The sequence below is a fragment of the Bemisia tabaci genome, chromosome 2 (assembly GCF_918797505.1).
Source record: "Bemisia tabaci chromosome 2, PGI_BMITA_v3".
In the NCBI taxonomy this organism is placed as follows: domain Eukaryota; kingdom Metazoa; phylum Arthropoda; class Insecta; order Hemiptera; family Aleyrodidae; genus Bemisia; species Bemisia tabaci.
In genome coordinates, this window is record NC_092794.1 from 55545624 (window position 1) to 55563838 (window position 18215).

General features: G+C 40.1%; 1 protein-coding gene across 3 annotated transcripts in view; it reads left to right on the plus strand.

The window, feature by feature from the left end:
* LOC109034228 (organic cation transporter protein) overlaps window positions 1–18215 on the plus strand; it is a 93817-nt gene that overhangs the window by 18241 nt on the left and 57361 nt on the right. For all 3 annotated transcript variants that reach the window (XM_072295880.1, XM_072295879.1, XM_072295881.1), the window contains exons 4-5: window positions 4352–4550; window positions 9901–10004. In XM_072295880.1, coding sequence (XP_072151981.1) covers window positions 4352–4550; window positions 9901–10004 — 303 coding nt within the window. The remainder of the gene's footprint in view (window positions 1–4351; window positions 4551–9900; window positions 10005–18215) is intronic.

The window sequence follows — 18215 nt, forward strand, 5'->3', positions numbered from 1 at the left end:
AGAAAATTCGGATGATACTATCCTCATCCACGATGCTACGAGTCATACAGAGTCTAACATTCGAATATTATGAATTTTGTGGTAGCATACGTTCGCTAGTCATGCAGTACTTATGAAACAATTTAATAACTCGTCGACAGACGATAAGAGCGTGTACAACTGTACACATTCATAAAAACAGTGCCTCGTGTCCAAATTATTGTCACTGCGGCGCGAAATCACTCCGCATGCAAGTCTTTACAGATTTGGGAGCTTTCACAGATATCATGGATTTCGTAATCTCCGGCCGGATTTAAGCTCTCGAAGCGTTCTCGATCTTCCATATTCCATGAGCTTGGAGACGAATTGTAGTGGGATTCGAGTGGGAACTCACGCGTTCCAGTGGCCGATCCACAGGGGAGACGGGGGCATGATGGTATATCCCCCTTCAGGCCAAAATAGGAAAAGAGGGGGAAAAAGAGGGGGAGAAAGAAAGTATTTTTACTTTACTGAAATAGTTTTGAGACAGAAATATATAATCAAAGTTTGAATTTTCCTCTAGTTATTAGGGAGGGACCCGAGAATGGATATTTACACCCAAATTTGCCGTTTTTCTGAGCTGCTGTACTTCACTCCAACAACGCAAAAATATATAGTATCTACACAAAAATATAATTACGCTAAAAGAGATATATTATTTGTCAATTTTCAACCCTCGAATAATGCACAAATCGTGTACTAAAACTGCTCAAAAATCAATCTGGAACGGGCTATTTTATAAAGTTTTTCAGAGGCTCCCGGATCCCTTTTGCTCAAGGGGGTGTTCCTCCCCCCCTTGATATCAGCAAATCCCCCCACCCCTCCGCCTCACTCCGGATCACGCCACTGTTTCGTTCCTTACAGATACGCCCCGGGAAATGAAAAAATATTCATTAATCAGATCATTGTTGCAGCCTAGTAAATTGAATCGAATTTTTAAAAAGAAACCGTCTACCTCGAGAAAAAAAATAATAATTAAAAAAAAAAAAAAATGCGCCTGGGCCCAGAGATTTGTCAACGATGAGCTGAATTTTTTCGAACACCTCAAAAATGAACAGATAACGAGCTATAAACCGGTAGCGCTATATAAAAGAAAGATGTTTTCGTGGTATCACGAGATGCTCCAGGTTGCGTACAAGTAAGAAGAAGTAAAAATCAAAAATCGGGCGAGCACTTGAGCTCGTCAAATAGTTATTTTCGATGCTCGTTGACAGTTCAGGTCTTCAAACTCCGGCGTACGGTGGATCGAGTCAATGGGAGAGGTCGGACAAACTTTGGAAACTTTAGAAGCTCATAACTCCGCTTATACAAAACTTTGAGGTTCTAAAAGTGGTTCCATTGGTCTCTTCGTGAAATTTTCTTCAAGAAGCACCCCTTGAAATTAAAAATGCGACGAAATAAACGTAAAAAGTTGCAGTTTCAGTAAAAAATTTCATGGCCGACCTCTCTAATTGACTCGATCCACTGTGCGGCGGATGTAGGTGCGCAATCTTTCCGATGGGACCATCACTTATACCGGATCCAAGTATCATTTCTCAACGGAAAAGTCTAGATTTTTTAAAATCAAATTTCCATTCTAATGCAACTTTCATGCTTTGAAATTGCCATAGGAGCGTCAAAATTTGGACTACATTTTGCAAGTAGGAATTTAGTCTAATGAGTTAGTCACGTGGCGTGGCGGGGGCGGGCTGCATCGCGAGGATCCAAAATGACACAGCGCCTTCAATTCATTATTTATACTAGGAAGATATCTCTGAGGTACGAATACTTAGATACGCTACAAACCATGGTCAGCACATACCAAAACTTAACCTACCAAAACTGAAACACAAGATGTGCTCACATCTATGTACGTGTGAAACTATTCGTGCGTAGTGGACGCCTTTTTACAATAAACGAAGAATAGAAATAGCCTCGTCATTTTGGATTCTTACAGTACTTACAACTCTACAACCCGCTGCCGCGCCACCGTGGGTGAAGCGGTGAGTGCCTGCAGAAGGAAAACGCCTTAACTTCCGTGCGTATGCAACACGGTCATCCGTGGAGCTCGAATAGTTGCATCCAGAAGTTAATATGAAATTGGTACAGAGTTCGTGTCATTGGACACTAATTAAAAGCGTTTTGCTTGTTTCTCTCACACCTAACATGATCCCAGTCTTGCGTAATGTACCAATAAATTAAATTATTACTAATTTTCATCGCGACATTGTCAATTTTCCGATTAATGCTTTGATTGTATGAATATAGAACATCGTTGTCTTCCTAAAATGTGGGCTTTTACACGCATTGTAATGAGATTCGCTCGGTGTTCGCTGCTGTGCTTGTTCCTCTCACTCCGCAACTTAATTCTTTCATCGTCCATTCAAAAGTAAACTAACATGAAGTAAACTAAGTAAACATAAAGTATACTATTCCTGTTTTTTATCGTAACCTTCTCAATTTACCAAAAAATTCTTCAACTATTTAAATTTATTTCGACGTTACCCCTCTAAAATGTGGATTGCGGCCCCGCAACTCCTGCTTAAAGAACACTGCGATAAAAAAAATGTTGAGCGCGTATCCTGACATATTTGTTTATGCGGCAGAGTTAAAAAGAAGTCTAGTCAAAAATATACATCAACCTACGGTCAGTTCAGAACCTGGTGAGGCAGGACCCAACGCTCGTAGAAAAAATGTCTCTATACGTACATCTTCTTTCGCACTTTTGGGATTTGCGCTTTTGGAATTTTAACATAAAGTTCTACGGATAACTTTTCATCTGTGACAGTTCTTCCCTGAAATTAAGCGAATCTTTTGTCCTTAGTACCTTTAATTCATTGATTGCGCTGCCAGTAGCAAAAACGGAGGGGCCTCTGGGAAGCATGTACCTAAGACGATACAATTTTCGCTGGTGATAGTTCCAAAAACCCTGACTCAGAGGAGCATCTCCTTTATTTCTCCTCACTTCATGCCAGTCATCGACTAAACTAAACCAAATTACGTGTTAAATAAACTCTAATTTTGCTTGTGGTGAGAATGAAATAATGCAATATTAATCTTTACGTAATATTAATCTTTTATCGTTTCAAGTGCCAATGCTTATCCCAAATTGCACAAACTTCTTTAGACAATGTTCTCTTTCGTCGAAAAATCGGAGAAATATCGGCCTTCTGTGATTATTTTTTCTTCGTATATTTTTAAGAAAATAATTTCTTATCCCGAGATAAGATGCGATAAACTCTTTTACTCCCGACCTGAGTAATCCCCAATTAAATTGATAAGGTTTCATTGCTCTGGTCTACTGATAAAATCTTAAGTTATTTCAATCACATTCGGATTACTGTCATGCATGACGTTAAGATTTGAAAAACGAAATCTCAATCACATACTTTCTACATATTATAGTTATAAATAACTACACTATCAGAGAGAGAAAAAACTGGTCATAAAGGCATCCATCGCATACTTTCAAGATTTTCCTGAAGTCCAAAAATCCCCCTTTTACCATTGAGCTACAGCGGGTCATTTTACCGTATTTTAGAGATAAATTGTAAAAAATAAAATAACTGCTGCCTAATTGTTGAAAGATTGTTATGCCCAAGGAACACTGGTACATTCCAGACATCACAAATGATGCGGAGTATATTCTGATATAATACCAATTTTATTTTGATATCATGCTGAACGAATTTCATTACTCTAAACTCTCTGACCGCCTAAATATCTATGTTTCGTCGCTGTTTGTTCCACTGTTCTACCGGGTCAATTTAGATGCTTTTTGTAACTCGCAGCTATCGACAAGTATCTCTAGATAAGACCTCTCTTTTCAGATTTTTGAAAGAATATATATTCCCCAAATTCTGGAAATTGGAAGTATGAGTATCGGAATATTTTACTTTGAGTGATAAAATTGTGAATTTTCCCAATTATGAGCCTTCTCCATTCAGATTAAATCACGGGCCGGAACAGGTGCGCGGAGCGCACCCTCTGGGGGTTGGGGTGCGTAGTTGCCAGAGGTGTAGCCAGCCCCTAATGGTAAGACAAGGGTGCAAAATAGTTAATCTGTTACCAACATGATGTCAGTAGGACATCAGGAATGATATCAATGTAAGCTTATGGATCAGAGATATCGCGTTGATCTATTTCCGTTGACAGGGTAAACGTTGGGGTATTCTCCCTGGAACTAATGGGATTTGGCAGGATCGTTGTTGCCTCGTTGCTACGTTATCTTATCGGTCCATTTTGATTTTTGCTGTGCTTAACGATTATATCAGACTCAGGCGATCCATTTGATCTAATTCGAAAATTCCCCTAGTGAAGTTCTTGAATTAAATGCCTGCGTTGACTGTTTCAGATGTGCGATCCCCGAAGTTGAGGTGAACGGGACGGTGCTAGACTGGAACTCGACGGAGGTGCGGTCGTGGATGGTGCCCGACAAGGACGGCACCGGCTACTCGCAGTGTCTCCTCCACGACGAGTACAAGAACGTCACCTTTAAATGCGACGCCTGGATCTACGATCATACCTACTATAAATCGTCACGCGCCATCGAGGTAAACACCACATCACTTCAGTGTGTTTTCCAAAGGAAATACACTATACAATTTTTTTTTTTTTTTTTTTTTTTTTTTTTTTTTTATTTTTTTATTTTTATTGTACAGTACTTTCTCTCTGTAACGAGAACTCAATGGACCGGCCGATTTCCTCTATGTAGAGAGAGTTTCGTTATAAACATAGTCGATATTTAATATAGGAAGTTCAAGGGACCGCCGATTTCCTCGTTACAGAGAGATGCTTTGTCATAACGATAGTCGTTATAGAGAGATAGCACTGTATATGGCTTACGGACGTACGTCTGTCGAGTTGCTTTTCCCTGAAATTTTACATGATATCGGGTATTAGAATATCGATCATATAGATTGAGTTTCGATAAATCCATAGATACATGCATCTCGGATCTAGACATTTTTATCATCCTCCCAAGTTTAAAAGTATTTTTTCAATATCTATATTGCCCAATGTTTTGGCCGTAGGAAGTTTGGGGGTAAAAAACCTGTCACTTTCGTCAAAGAGGACGCAAGTGACCCTCGATCCTACCTTCAATATTTATCTGGTAAAAAAAAGCGTAGGTGACTTTTAGTTTTTCTTTTACGATGGTTTAAATGACGACCATGCTTTTCCTTCATTTTTCATACATTTTTGCGAAGAGCCCGAAACAAACGGAGCCATTCAAGGATTTTTGGGGGTGGGGGGGGGGGGGGGGGTTGGTTCAGTTTTCAAAAAATGAATTTCAAGTAAATGGCTGAAATCATGTTTCATGTAAGAGCGCGCATGCTTCACATTGACCCGAACCGCGGTCACTTACATCGGTATTTTATCTCATGATTAACTAGGCGCACTGGCCCTTTGAAAAAATAAAACGAAGAGTACAGAATTACATCGTTCAGTTCGGAAACAACCCAACTCCGAAAATTTCAACAAATATATTTAATTCAAGAAAATCGTTTACCGGTCCATACGCAATTTTTTTCTCTTTCCAAAAACATTTTTGGCCTCCTCCAAGGGCGAATATTGGCGAATTGCCTTCCGTTCCATAAATTTTACGACGTATCTCCGGAGATTTTATTCGCTTATTTTTCCGAGAAAAGAAAGTGAAAACTCAGGTAGCATTGACTGTCAATCTCTCCAAAAGAGCTCAACAACATACACTTGGCGTATTTTCAAATCATTGATTTCTTTCGGTCTTTTGCACTTTTCTCTCATTAAAGTTGGGCCGTGAAAATGTAAACGATTCAGCGATACAAGTCACAGTTCAGCCCTCCGCATCAGCCTTTTACTGCCGTGCTAAGGAAGAACGCCGTACGTGCATTTGAGAGTTGCCGAATTTCTTTCAATAAAATCTTTATTATTGAGGGAGGTTATGCATATTTTTCCTTGAAATTTTTAGGAACTTTAGATCAAAATACTAACAAAATTCTCTGAAAAATTGGAAGAAAAATATTCATAAGTTTACCAGGGAATCCGTGATTTATCAAAGAAAATTTGGCAACGCCTGAAGGTTCATACGGCGTTTTTCCTTAGCGCGGCAGTTTACGCCACGACAGGGCAACAGCATCCGACAGTATCGAATGTTAATTCAAGATCCTGCATTGTTTGTTGAGAACAGAGGGATGAAAGAGGCCCGGTTAGCTATTTTTGTCGATCGAAACTTACTCTGAGTAATTATCACAAATAGCACTCGAGTGCGTGACCCTGCGCGCATTGATGTCGAATGTCATCAAGGGCAGCGGCACGTTGGCGTCACCGAGCCGGAGGAGAATTCACAGACATCCCGTGTTCCCGTGAAATCCAACAACCCCCAAAAAATCGATCCTCCAGTGCTCTCTTTTCTTCCCCCGTGTCCTTGCTGTTACAGAGCTAGTATCCTCTTCCCACGCGGAATTATTTCCGCTGCAATGATATATTTTATAGGACCATAGAGCACAATACTGCCGTGCTAAGGAAGAACGCCGTATGAACCTTTAGGCATTGCCAAATTTCCCTCGGTGAACCACGAATTTTCGGGAAAGTTGCGGTAAATATTTTTCCTCCAATTTCGTAGACAATTTTGTTCTCGATTTCATCTGAATTATCACAAAATATCAATGAAAAATATGCACCAGTTTCCTCAAAAATACATGTTTCATCCGGGGAAATTTGGCAACTCTTGAATGTTCATGCGGCGTTCTTACTTAGCATGGCAGAATAGAGTATATTACTGCCGTGAGCTTTCAGGCGTTGCCCAATTTCCTTTCACAAATCACCAATTTTCAAGAAAATTTGTGAATATTTTTCTTCCAATTTCTCAGGTAATTTTGCTTGCAATTTGATCTAAAAATTCCGAAAATTTCAAGGAAAAATATCGTTAAATTTCCCCAAAAATAAACGTGAACATTTGTGCAACTCTCGAATGTTCACACGGCGTTCTTCCTCAGCACGGCAGAATAGAAACTCCACACAAAATGACAACCCTGATAATGTATTCGCTCCAGATCTGTCCATAGAGAGTATGACATATATAGATGTGTATTTTCTCATGATGAAGGGGTTTTTTCAATTAGGAGCGCTCTCAAATTTGAGAGCCTTTTCAAAGTTTGATGGTTCGCTTCAGAGAAAATCAGTGGCACCGTCGTGTTTTAAGCGAATTTTTACGGAGGATGGTGTCTATAAATCGCAAATCCCAGTTGCATGCTGAAGCTCCCGAACGCGTCAACTCCACTTTCTCCAGCAAATATGCGTCCTTGAAATTGAGTGAATTAGAGCATAGGCATTAGGGCAAAGAGACAACGCGACGCACCCTGTTTTCGAATTATTGGATTTGTGTCGTTGTACGAGGTCCAAGTGGATTCTCTGATCATCACTTTCGATGCCCGATTGCCCGAGGCCCTAACGGAGAATGACCTCTATTGCATCGAACAATTTAATATAAGGTACCTACTTAAGTCGTTAGATCTAGACTTGTCGAGTTGGAAATGAATACTGAAGACGCACCTAAAAATTAGATCAAACGAACAAATTCAAGAAAAATCAGCTTAACTGTATTTTACATTACCTGATTCCTTCTAGAGTTATATTTTCCTTTGAAAAATAAATAATTTAAAGAAAACCTACATTTTGAAAACTTTCCAGTGATTTCCTCCCGATTATGAGGAATACGTACACATTTTAAAACCAGGAAACTGCTCGGTTTTCTGGCTCAGTTTGTTGGGGGAAAAATTAAACTTGAAAGGAAACCAGGCAACCCTTGATCATACGTCCCATTCAAGACGCGCATCATTTTTCATTCCAACCCATGCGCACTAGTATTAGGAAATTTGCTGACTGTTTTTTTTTTCTTTTTCCCCCTTTCTTTCACTTTATTTGAATCTGCCACCTTGAATTCAGCCTGATATACTTGTAAAAACTGTAAAATTATAAATAGGTTCACCTACCTATAAGTGGACTGCGTTTTGCAAAAAGGAACCAAGAGCATTCCAATGTCGCTAAGATTCTGCAACTTTTTTTACCATGCAAATATAAACTGATCATTTAAACAAATTTAATCTTTACTCTCATTAAACTATAAATTCAAGACGAATATTACCCTTGTAAATTTAATTGTTTGCGTGATTTCAGTAATTTTCTGGATAGAATGTGAGTTGCGCACTTCTAGCACACTCGGTGTGCTCTTGGTTCCTTTGTGCAAAATTCAATAAAAGTAATCGTGCGTGAAAAACTCTAAAGCGATTTGAATATTTCATGTTATAATATATATCGACGTGTTACCTTCTGATTGTGCATGTTTTTGATTGATGTAGTCAAGCCTACTCTGCAGGTGGGAAACTCTTTGACTGACAGTCCATGGTAAAATTGGCGATAGGAGCTGCGTTTCAAAATACCATAGGAATTCTTATAGCCGGCTAAAGAAGGCAATAGAAAATCATATAGCTGGCTGTAGAAAGCGGAGCAAATCATATAGCCGGGCTATACGAAGCGATAAAAAAGTGTGCAGCCGGGCTATAGTTCCTATCGGCGGGCCTCACACTTTATCGCCATCGGCTATAAAAAGCTATAAGAAATTGTGTAGAAATTCGTGTGCTTTGGGAATCATTAAGTTTGATACGAAACCACCATAATATTCACAAAACACACATTATATTTTCCTTCAATGCATATTTTTTTTTCATAAATTAAAATGAGAATAATCCATATACAGGATGTTCAAACATTTCAAAATCATGAGTTGAAAAACGCTGACTCCCCAAGATTATAGTGGAGCCTTACACAGAGCGGAGCGGCGCGGCGTGCTGCCAGCGATAAGCGCGCACCAGCGCCTACAAACCTAACAGGAAGACTTCACGCATGGCGCAATGCGTGAAGTATCCCTGTTGGGTTTGTAGGCGCTAAGGCGCTTTTCGCGCTGGCTGCCCGCCCACCGCGCCGCAGCGTGCCACGGCGCTTGAAGCAACTATTTCACACCAGAGGTATTGCACAGTATCATACGAAATTGAAGGCGGTCCAACATATTGGGAATGGCAAGTATCCTTCAAAAGTACGGAGCTTTCCGCGCAAAATATATCAAGATACTACGGCCCAAAAAAAAGAGCGGTAGTCCGAAAATTCACTAAGTCCTAGCATCCGTAATTGGTAACATTTAGCATACACTTTATCGCCTGGCTGTTGCTCAATCGCCATCGGCTATAAAAGGCTATAAGAAATTGTGCAGCCGGCTACAGAAGCTATTGAAAATCTTACAGCCGGCCGTAGGTCTATGGTATTTTGTAACACAGATTCTACTGCCAATTTTTACCAGGGGTCCCTTTCTTTAAATGAGACCAGTTTTATGATCAGGGTAGATCAAAATCTTTTAGCCCTTGGGCTATTGTAGAATTCTCTTAATTGAGTAAACAGTTGAATTTACCTTGAGTGAAAGTCGTAGTAAACTCTTACAAAGAGATTCTTTTATCCAGAGCTAATCATTTTCAAGAACGAATTAATTTTTGTGACCTAAGGAATTTAATAACCGAACTTTTTTCTTTTGATCCAAATTGACACATACTTTGTGACCTATTTATAAAAATTGTTTGTAATATTGTATTTACTGGGGGATGACATGCCAAAGGGCTCTAGTACCTCCCATTTGTAAATCTTTTTTACAATAAAGAATTAAATTTAAAAAAAAGCCAACTCTGGTTTTTGTCCATGCACAGTGGTATCGTTCCAGAAAGGACCATGGAGGGGATCTCCTTCCGCATGCGCTCTGCATACGATTGCAAACCAATATTTCACTGCCCCTTCGAGAACATCTCAAACCTCCATATCTGGTACACTCGCAATGCTCAATCTCACAGCATGAAAGTCAATATAATCGTTTCTTTGTTTCAGTGGAACATGGTTTGCGACAGGCGATGGATGGGCGCAATAAGCCAAATGCTGTACATGCTTGGGGTTTTCTCTGGTGCAGTTGTCCTAGGTTCCCTCGCTGATACGTAAGTCAATTTTTCATCAAGATCCCGTAAATGACTCATGAAGTTTTGCCAAGAAAGGGAAAATGAAAAATAGGAGAAGGAAAATGAAGTGACCGAAGCCGCTATGATGTAAAAATCATCGTCGTCAAATCGTCGCTTGGCTGACATAAGGGCGTAACTACATATTGAAATGAGCCCGGAAAAGCATTGACTTGTATGGAAGACAGGGCTTATTGCAGAGTGTAGTTACGCCTTTATGTCAGGTAGGCGACGAAATTACGCACACCAACACCTCGTATAACGATATTTGGAAAACGAAAACCAGAGTGCCTTCAGTTCATCTGCGTATGCAACACGCGCATCTATTAAGCCCATATAGTTGCATCCTGGCGTTATGACAAGAGATCATGTATTCAAAGAGGAACCCAAATGAGGCATTCTCAGGTGTAGGGAGCAAAGTCCATTTTTCTGATGAGCCCCACAGCGGTACTTTTCTTACGTAGTCCAGAGCTCGTCAGCCAAATGGACTTGGCTTCCTTAGCTTCAAGATGCCTCAAAGGTAGAAAAAATGTAACGCCACACACTGGATTGAAGCAATTAGAGAGGTCGGACCAAATTTGAAACCTTTAAAAGCTTATAACTCCGTTCATACAAAACTTTAAGGTTTTAAAAGTGGTTCCATTGGGTTCCTCGTATAAAATTTTCTTCTAGCGGCACCCGTTAAACTTTCAAATTTGACGAATTAAACATCAAAATTTGCAGTTTTAGTTAAAATGTCATGTTCGACCTCTCTAATCGACTCGATCCACTGTGCGCCATGCCACGCGATCTCTGGGTGTTACATAATTCCTTCGAAAAAACGCAAGCTCCTTTTTATTCTTCTTCTTTTGGAAAACTAGCCAGATTTTCCTGTTGAAACTCAAAAAATTTTATCGCATTTTTTCTGGCAAGTTTGAGAGTTTTAAAGAAATTTACTCATAACATTTCTCAAGAGTTATTTTTTTCGCAGTTTTGGACACGTTTAAATTCTCGTACGATGTATTTTTCTTCTTCTTTTTTGGGACGACGGAGTAAGTACGGCGACGCGGCGCGGCGGGGCGCAGCGCTTTATCTAATCTTTGTTGACCATCCGTGATTTGAAACGATCCAACATATTTTGATCTAAACGCTTTGACAGCCACTTCACTTTACGCGTTTGTAAGCAATGAAGCGATTGAGAGATTACGAGAGATTGTGGCTCGAATCTGTTTTCTAAGGAACGCCAAGTCCTATGAAGTAAACGTTTCGGGCTTCGATTTTTACCCCCCCCCCCCCTTTTTTTTTTTAATTTATTCGACTCTTAACTGATGCTGTTCGTGAAGTGCTCACTTTAATGAGCTATTTTCGGAAATATCCGGATCGACGCAGTTTGTTGGTGAAGTTGCGAAAACATCACCTCACGCAATTTTTAGGCTTATCAGCTTGCTCGACGAATCAAAAAGTGCGAGGCACCGTGTCGCGCTGACGCATAACGAATCGGATGATGGTTATTTGCCATCTTCACCTTTTTTTTATCACCCATCTTCTTCTTCCTCGTCTTATTCTTTCCATTTTTCTTCTTGATCATCACTTTTTTCTATTTCTTCTCCTTCTTGTGATTTTAACAACTGATAAAAGTTCAAGTAGTTTTGAATGAGCTGAATTAAAAATTTCAATACACCGAAGTTTACGAAATTTTACGAAATACTAAATAAAAATGTAACCCCGCATTATGTACAGACTGCTTTAGTGACGTCATTCGATGAAATATCGGACTCATTGTCAGTATCAAAAATTCGTATTCGGCATGGTCTTGCATGATCTCCTTCGACAGTACACTGTGGGTCTGGGCTTTTGATTATGATGCATGTTAACATATAACAAATTCATGTTTTATACGAAGGTAAATAAATAAATAAATACAACTTAAACACGCCCTATCTTGTGTCGGAGGCCAGAATCTGCTCAGGTGTCGGAGGGTTAATCTACAAAATTGAAGAGGTTATTCCAGAGGACATCATACAATTTTATTCGTAGCGTGGGCGGTTCGGGAAGTGGTGGAACACGTTAGTGGTGGAAACTTCAGGAATTCTATTTCTAAATTTGAATCAGTGAGAACGCAAACACACCAACTCGGAAAAATGAAAATAATCAAGACGCACACAAAACTGCATAGTAGGTGAAGAAGTTAGTCCAAGAAAAAGTTTTTTGGTGCCGAAGGACAAGCACTTAAGGACACTTTAAAGGTCCAAGCTGGAATAGATGCCTTTATGAAAATTGACTGTCTTTAATGAAAATTGAGCATTTCCGAGCTACAGAGTTGGTGTGTTTTTGTTCTCACTGATTCATTTCTGTCATACAGTGCGTCCGCGCTAATAAAGAAGGTCGTTTATAAATTTGAATTTTGCCATGAGATTTCTGTATCCTCATTCCCCCAAGACAAGTATTTCTTTCCAGACAATTTTATCCGATCAACTTATACGTACAATAAATACATTTCTTTGAAAATGTCAAGTACATTTCGTTCAAGAGCAAGGAGAATCCCTAGAAGTGAAAAATATTCTTAAGTTTTCTAGAAAATTTTCGCTCTATCAGCTGAAATTCGGAAAATTACAAATAATGATAAGACCTTTTATTAAGCCCGGCAGAGTTGAGTCTCCATCATGCGCCCTGATCCGGATTAGATGCGAAGTACGGTTTTTTATGAAAGAGAGACCGACGTGAAAACGCGTTGTTTCAGGACTTACGTTTGGCCAGTAAGTCTGGAGATCAGTACGACATTAACCCCTTCTGTCACACGGATAAAAAATGAAATAAAATGAGTAAGAAAGGATCAATAAAATTCAAATTTTTAGCCTTGGTTACCCATTTTTTGCGCTTTTTGTCCTCGTCACATTTCGGGCTATATCATCGTTGTTATTTCGTTCCCTCTATTTGTATATCGCTGCTGATTTTCTGTAAGCGAGCAATTTCGCTCTATAACGAAAGTAATCTTCCTTCAACCAAAATTGGACGCATTTGACTCAAAAGAAACTACATCCGTTGGGACATAAGCCTTGCCAAGCATGCATTCTTATGGATCTTAGGGATTATGTCAGAATGGATATAGTTCCTTTTAATACAAAGACGTTCAATTCAATGTACTTCCTAGTTTCTTGTTTTTTTTTTTTTTTTTTGAAACACTGAGGACATGTTAATTTTCGGCGTGTGAAACTAGAAAAAGCTGTTTTCCATATTATTATTTCGCTTCAATGAAAGTAACGTGTTACATAATATCTCAGAAAGCTACTTCGCGACTTAAAATTACTTCCTGCCATTTGCTGGTTTATCCTCAGAAGAACTCTCTCCACACCACCTTAGAGAACCCCTTTTCAAAATTAAGATTAACCGTTACCAAAACACATATCGACGGTGAAAGTCGGCAATCACATAACTCGTTTGCGGTGTCTGAAAATCTCCGCCTCTACGTCATTTTTTTAAAGGAGAGCAAATTGACATTATTTCTTGAAGTTTTTGCAGAATTTTCTTCGCATTGAGAAGAAAAATCATGACAGTTTTAAAGAATCGCCGTTGAGTAGTTTTCCATTTAAAAAATAAAGTACTCATCAACTCATCAATTTGAACTGGGAAAAACCGACGAGAAAACTTGATTCTTATCAATGGAACTCTTTCCACACCACCTTAGAGAAACCCTCGTTAAGATAATCAGTTGGCCATCACCAAAACACAGTTTATGTTAGTCAAAACTCATCACTTCACTGTGTTTTGGCGGTAGCAATCAGATTATTTTTACCAGGGAAAGACCGACTTTTATAAACACTTAATTTCTCAGGAGGTAAGTTCAGTGGCGCGTTGCTAGTGTATTCTCTTCGGAAAATACACTATTTCTTTTTTTATAGTGGTTGCTTCCCCCGTAGGCCTACCAATCCACTTCATGACTAATTACGGAAAGAACAGAGAGAGATGAAGGAGTTTTACGTATCCTCCCGCCTATACTAATGGACCATCTTTTTTTTTTTTTTTTCGCCGAAAGGGCCGAGGGTTTCTTTTACCGCCCTCTAACTTGCACCATACCGGGTCCTGGTTATGGATTCAGCCGTCAACGGAAAGCGATGGCCGCCGGCCGACTGAACGAAGTGCCGAAACACCACTGCATCCTTCGAACCAAAGCTGCGGTATCGTACGCCCCCTGTTATAAATTTACGAGGCGTTAGAATATTTAAAATTCCTAGACCCACTCTCTGTTAGGGGAGGGGAGACAAAGAAAAAGAATGAAAAGAAAAAAAGCGAGCCCTACTGGCACGCTTCAAAAGACAAAGAAAAAAAGAAAAAAGTAACATGATTGAAATTATGTTACTACGCGGGAGGGGTTGGGGGACTCTACTTTAAAACGCGAATCTACAAGTAATTACTGGTTTTCTTTGCTCTTTGTCCTTTAGAAAGCAAACAAAAAAAGGTTAGTAGAAAAAGAGGAGGAACCAACACCGGGAAGTGCGTTAAATCGCTAAAAGACAAAGAGAAAAGAAACCTCAAAAAATAAAAAAGACTAACAAATTAGAACTAGCATGCGATAAGCAGCACATAACATACACGAGCAACATGTAACGTTTAAAAGCAACACGCAACATATAAAAGCAACATATAGCACACAAGCAACACGTAACACGCAAGGAACATGTAACACACAAGCAACACGCAACACACACAAGCAACACGCAACACACACAAGCAACCCGCAACACCCATGCGCAACACACATGCGCAACACACATACGCAACACACATACGCAACACACATACGCAACACGCATCAGTAGAAACATGTAACACATAGATAACAAGTATAAAACATAAAAAACATGTAACACATAAATAACATATAACACATAAAAAACATATAACACATAAATAACATATAACACAAATAACATATAACACATATAAAACATATAACACACATGCAACACATAATACCTTTACCAACGAGTCCTGGCCAGGGACTACCCGATCTACCCCCTGGTGCCTATATTTATAACGTACGGCGTGGTGCAAACAAAGCCCGGGAGCATTTTCAGCTGTGACGTCACGTTGGCTATCACCGTAAACCAATCAAATGCGTTAAAAAAAAAACATCGAAGTGAAAATAAAGCACCGAGGTTGGGAGCCTATCACGATTGAGTTTGCTTTTGGAGGTCTTAGACCCTGAAAGGGCAGCCAACTTTTCTCCACGAAATATTCGAAACCGAATTGTAGTTGTTGCCAACCTTTACTTGACCCATTGAAGTGAAACCAGAGTACACCTAGGTTCGAAGACTTTCATAAGTAAAATCGTTATTTGGAGGCCATGTAGGGCTCAAAAGGGCTGCCAACCTCCCCACATGAAAAATTAAGTCGTTGCCAACCTATAAATTTGAAGGGAAGATCCATCATAGTACCAAACCTAGTCAAGGAAAAATCCCTAGTTTTCGGAAAAAGAAGAAAAAAAACTAGTAAATCCATCTATGCTCCATGACGACTCAAACGTCATCAGACGTTTGTCATTTGAACTGACCAACCCCAGCATCGTTTTTTTGGGTGACGTTATTCTAAATTCCAGGGTCCGTGGTCACACCATCAATATTTTCTTCATTATCTCAAGGTCATGTAGTCATTATACAAAATATTGCGTGGGCCACCAAAAATTGACGGAAATGGTGTATAATGTGACGTCAATGTCGGTTAATCCACCGCGTGACCTTGAGACATCGACCGAAATATTGTTAACGTGACCACAGCATATTTTGATCAGCATATTTGAAGGAATTTGGAACTAGAATACCTCCACTGCAGCAATGCATTTTGGGGGAATACTTGTAAGACCCTTGTACACGGTCCAATTGCGAACAAACTGAAAAGTCCCCGATGACCCGAAATCTCATCACTGGCCAGTGAAGTATGATAGATGACATCTGAATTTGTTCGTATTGTAATCGTGCGATGATAAAACCAAGAGTTCCTCATGAATTTCAAGACGGACAATTAGACGTATTTATGCCAAACTGAACTATGTGCATTATAACGTGAGCCCTGCTATGCATACATTCTCATGGGTCTCAAGGCTCATGCCTAAATGCACATGGCTCCGTTTGGCAGAAATACGTCCAATTGTTTCTCCTTGCCCGAAATGGTCGGTGGCCGTAGAGGTTCACTTGGACTTGGAGCAACCATGATAACTCCCAGGAGATCAAATAGCATACTCAACGAGATGAAGGAGCTTAGAATGCTTGCGATGAGTTGAAGTTGAAGTAAGGGCGCCTTACGGCTTGTCCCTTTGACCTTGGTCGGAAATCCTCTATTATCTCTATACATTAATTGCGGCTAGGCACAGGCTCGGACTGGCCAGAGCCGCTAGGCTACGATCGCGGCCGGGGCCCCCGAGGACGATATAATATTCGATCTAAAACGTAATTTTTAGAGCACTTAAGTTTTATTTTAGGTACGTCAAAAAATTTCACTGAAATAACACGTAACAGTGGAGGCGCCCGATTCGAGGGCCCCAGTCGTCGAAAACTAATTAACTCTTAGATTACAGAGTCTTAATATTAATAAAAACAATTCTGGGGCCCTCTTTCCCGGGACCCCCGAGGAAGAGGGCCCCACAATTTTTTTTTTTTTAATTCTCTTTCTTTGCCGTCGTCCTCGGGGCCCCCGAGGCTGAGGGCCCCAGAATTGTTTTTATTAATTTTAAGACTCTGTAATCTAAGGGTTAATTAGTTTTCGACGACTGGGGCCCCCGAGTTGGGCGTCTCCACTGTTACGAGTTAATTAAGTGAAATTTTTTGACGTAAAATAAAACTTACGTGCTCTCAAAATTACGTTTTAGGTCGAATATTGTATCAATCCAAACCTCTAATAGTTGACAATTTTACAAGCGTCCGGGAGGATAAAATTGCATTCTCGGGATATAAAGGATCCAACAATTTTCCGGGGGGCGGCCGCCCCCCGGACCTCCTCTCCTTACTGGGGGGTCTCCCCTCCCCTCCCCTGGGGACCGTCACGATACGTCGCCGCGGCCTAACTTTTTTCACGCCAGTCGGAGCCTGCTCAGTGGTTCATACCAAAGCCAATAACATAATCAATGTACAAATTCTGTGTAAAATTATATGGGGCAATTTATCACAATTTAGTCACTGACAGGTCGAAAATCAAGCAGGACTCATGAAACACGAGGAATTGTAATTGCAAGAAATATTTGGACTCATTTTACCACCATGACGCGGAGGGCGCGAATCAGAGACAAGCGGCAGTCCCTTATCTTAACTACGTAACGCTCCAGGTGGGGGGGGGGGGGGGTAGGGGGGGGGGGGTAGGGCGAGTCAAAAAACATCGACTTTCGAATTTCAAAAACGTATAGGGGGGAAAAGTTGCGCCTAGGCATCAACCTAAAGTGTGCCAAAGCGTTCCTCGAAAAAAAAATTTCTTGGGGTGCCTCTCCTGCAGTTTGTGTCAAAAAATCACGTGATTCATGCTGTTTTTCCCGATTTCATCGCACTATTTAAGCATAATAAAGATTCGCTAGAGCCCTGAATTTTGGAGCATTAACTCACTACTAGTAGTCATTTAAGGTGTACTAATTAATTTTTAAATCAACATATTTTTTGTGCCCCCCACATGCCCTTAAAAATGCAAAAAACGCGATTGCGGCCGAATGCGCTTCGCGTATTTCAACGATTTTATCGATTTTTTTAGGTGACTTGGCATCCACGCAAAAAGTCAATTTTCGGTTTTTAGGAACTATTTATATAGATGATAAGGGAAAAATATTAGTTTTTTAAATGCGGGCGGTTTTTCCCCGCTTTGCGAGCTCACAGTTAGGCCGTATCACTCGATTTGGCCGAAATCACATCGATTTTCGCTATTTTTTTGCACGACTTGGCAAGCATGTAAAAAATCGGACATTCACTTTTCGTAGACTCTTTTCATAGTAGAATAAGAGGATATAATAATTATTTTGCTGGGGTATGTTTTTGTACCTCTGCGGAGCCCTTAACAAGCCAGAAAAACACGATTTTTAGCGACTTTTCAGCTATTTTTGACGATGTTTTTCAGGGACCTGACAACCGCGCAAAAATTTGACCCTTCAATTTTCAGGGACTCTTTTCATGGCAAACTAAGATCCCGTAAAACGTTTTTTGTTTAGGTCCTTTTTTGTACCTCCTCAGAGGCAAGAAAAAT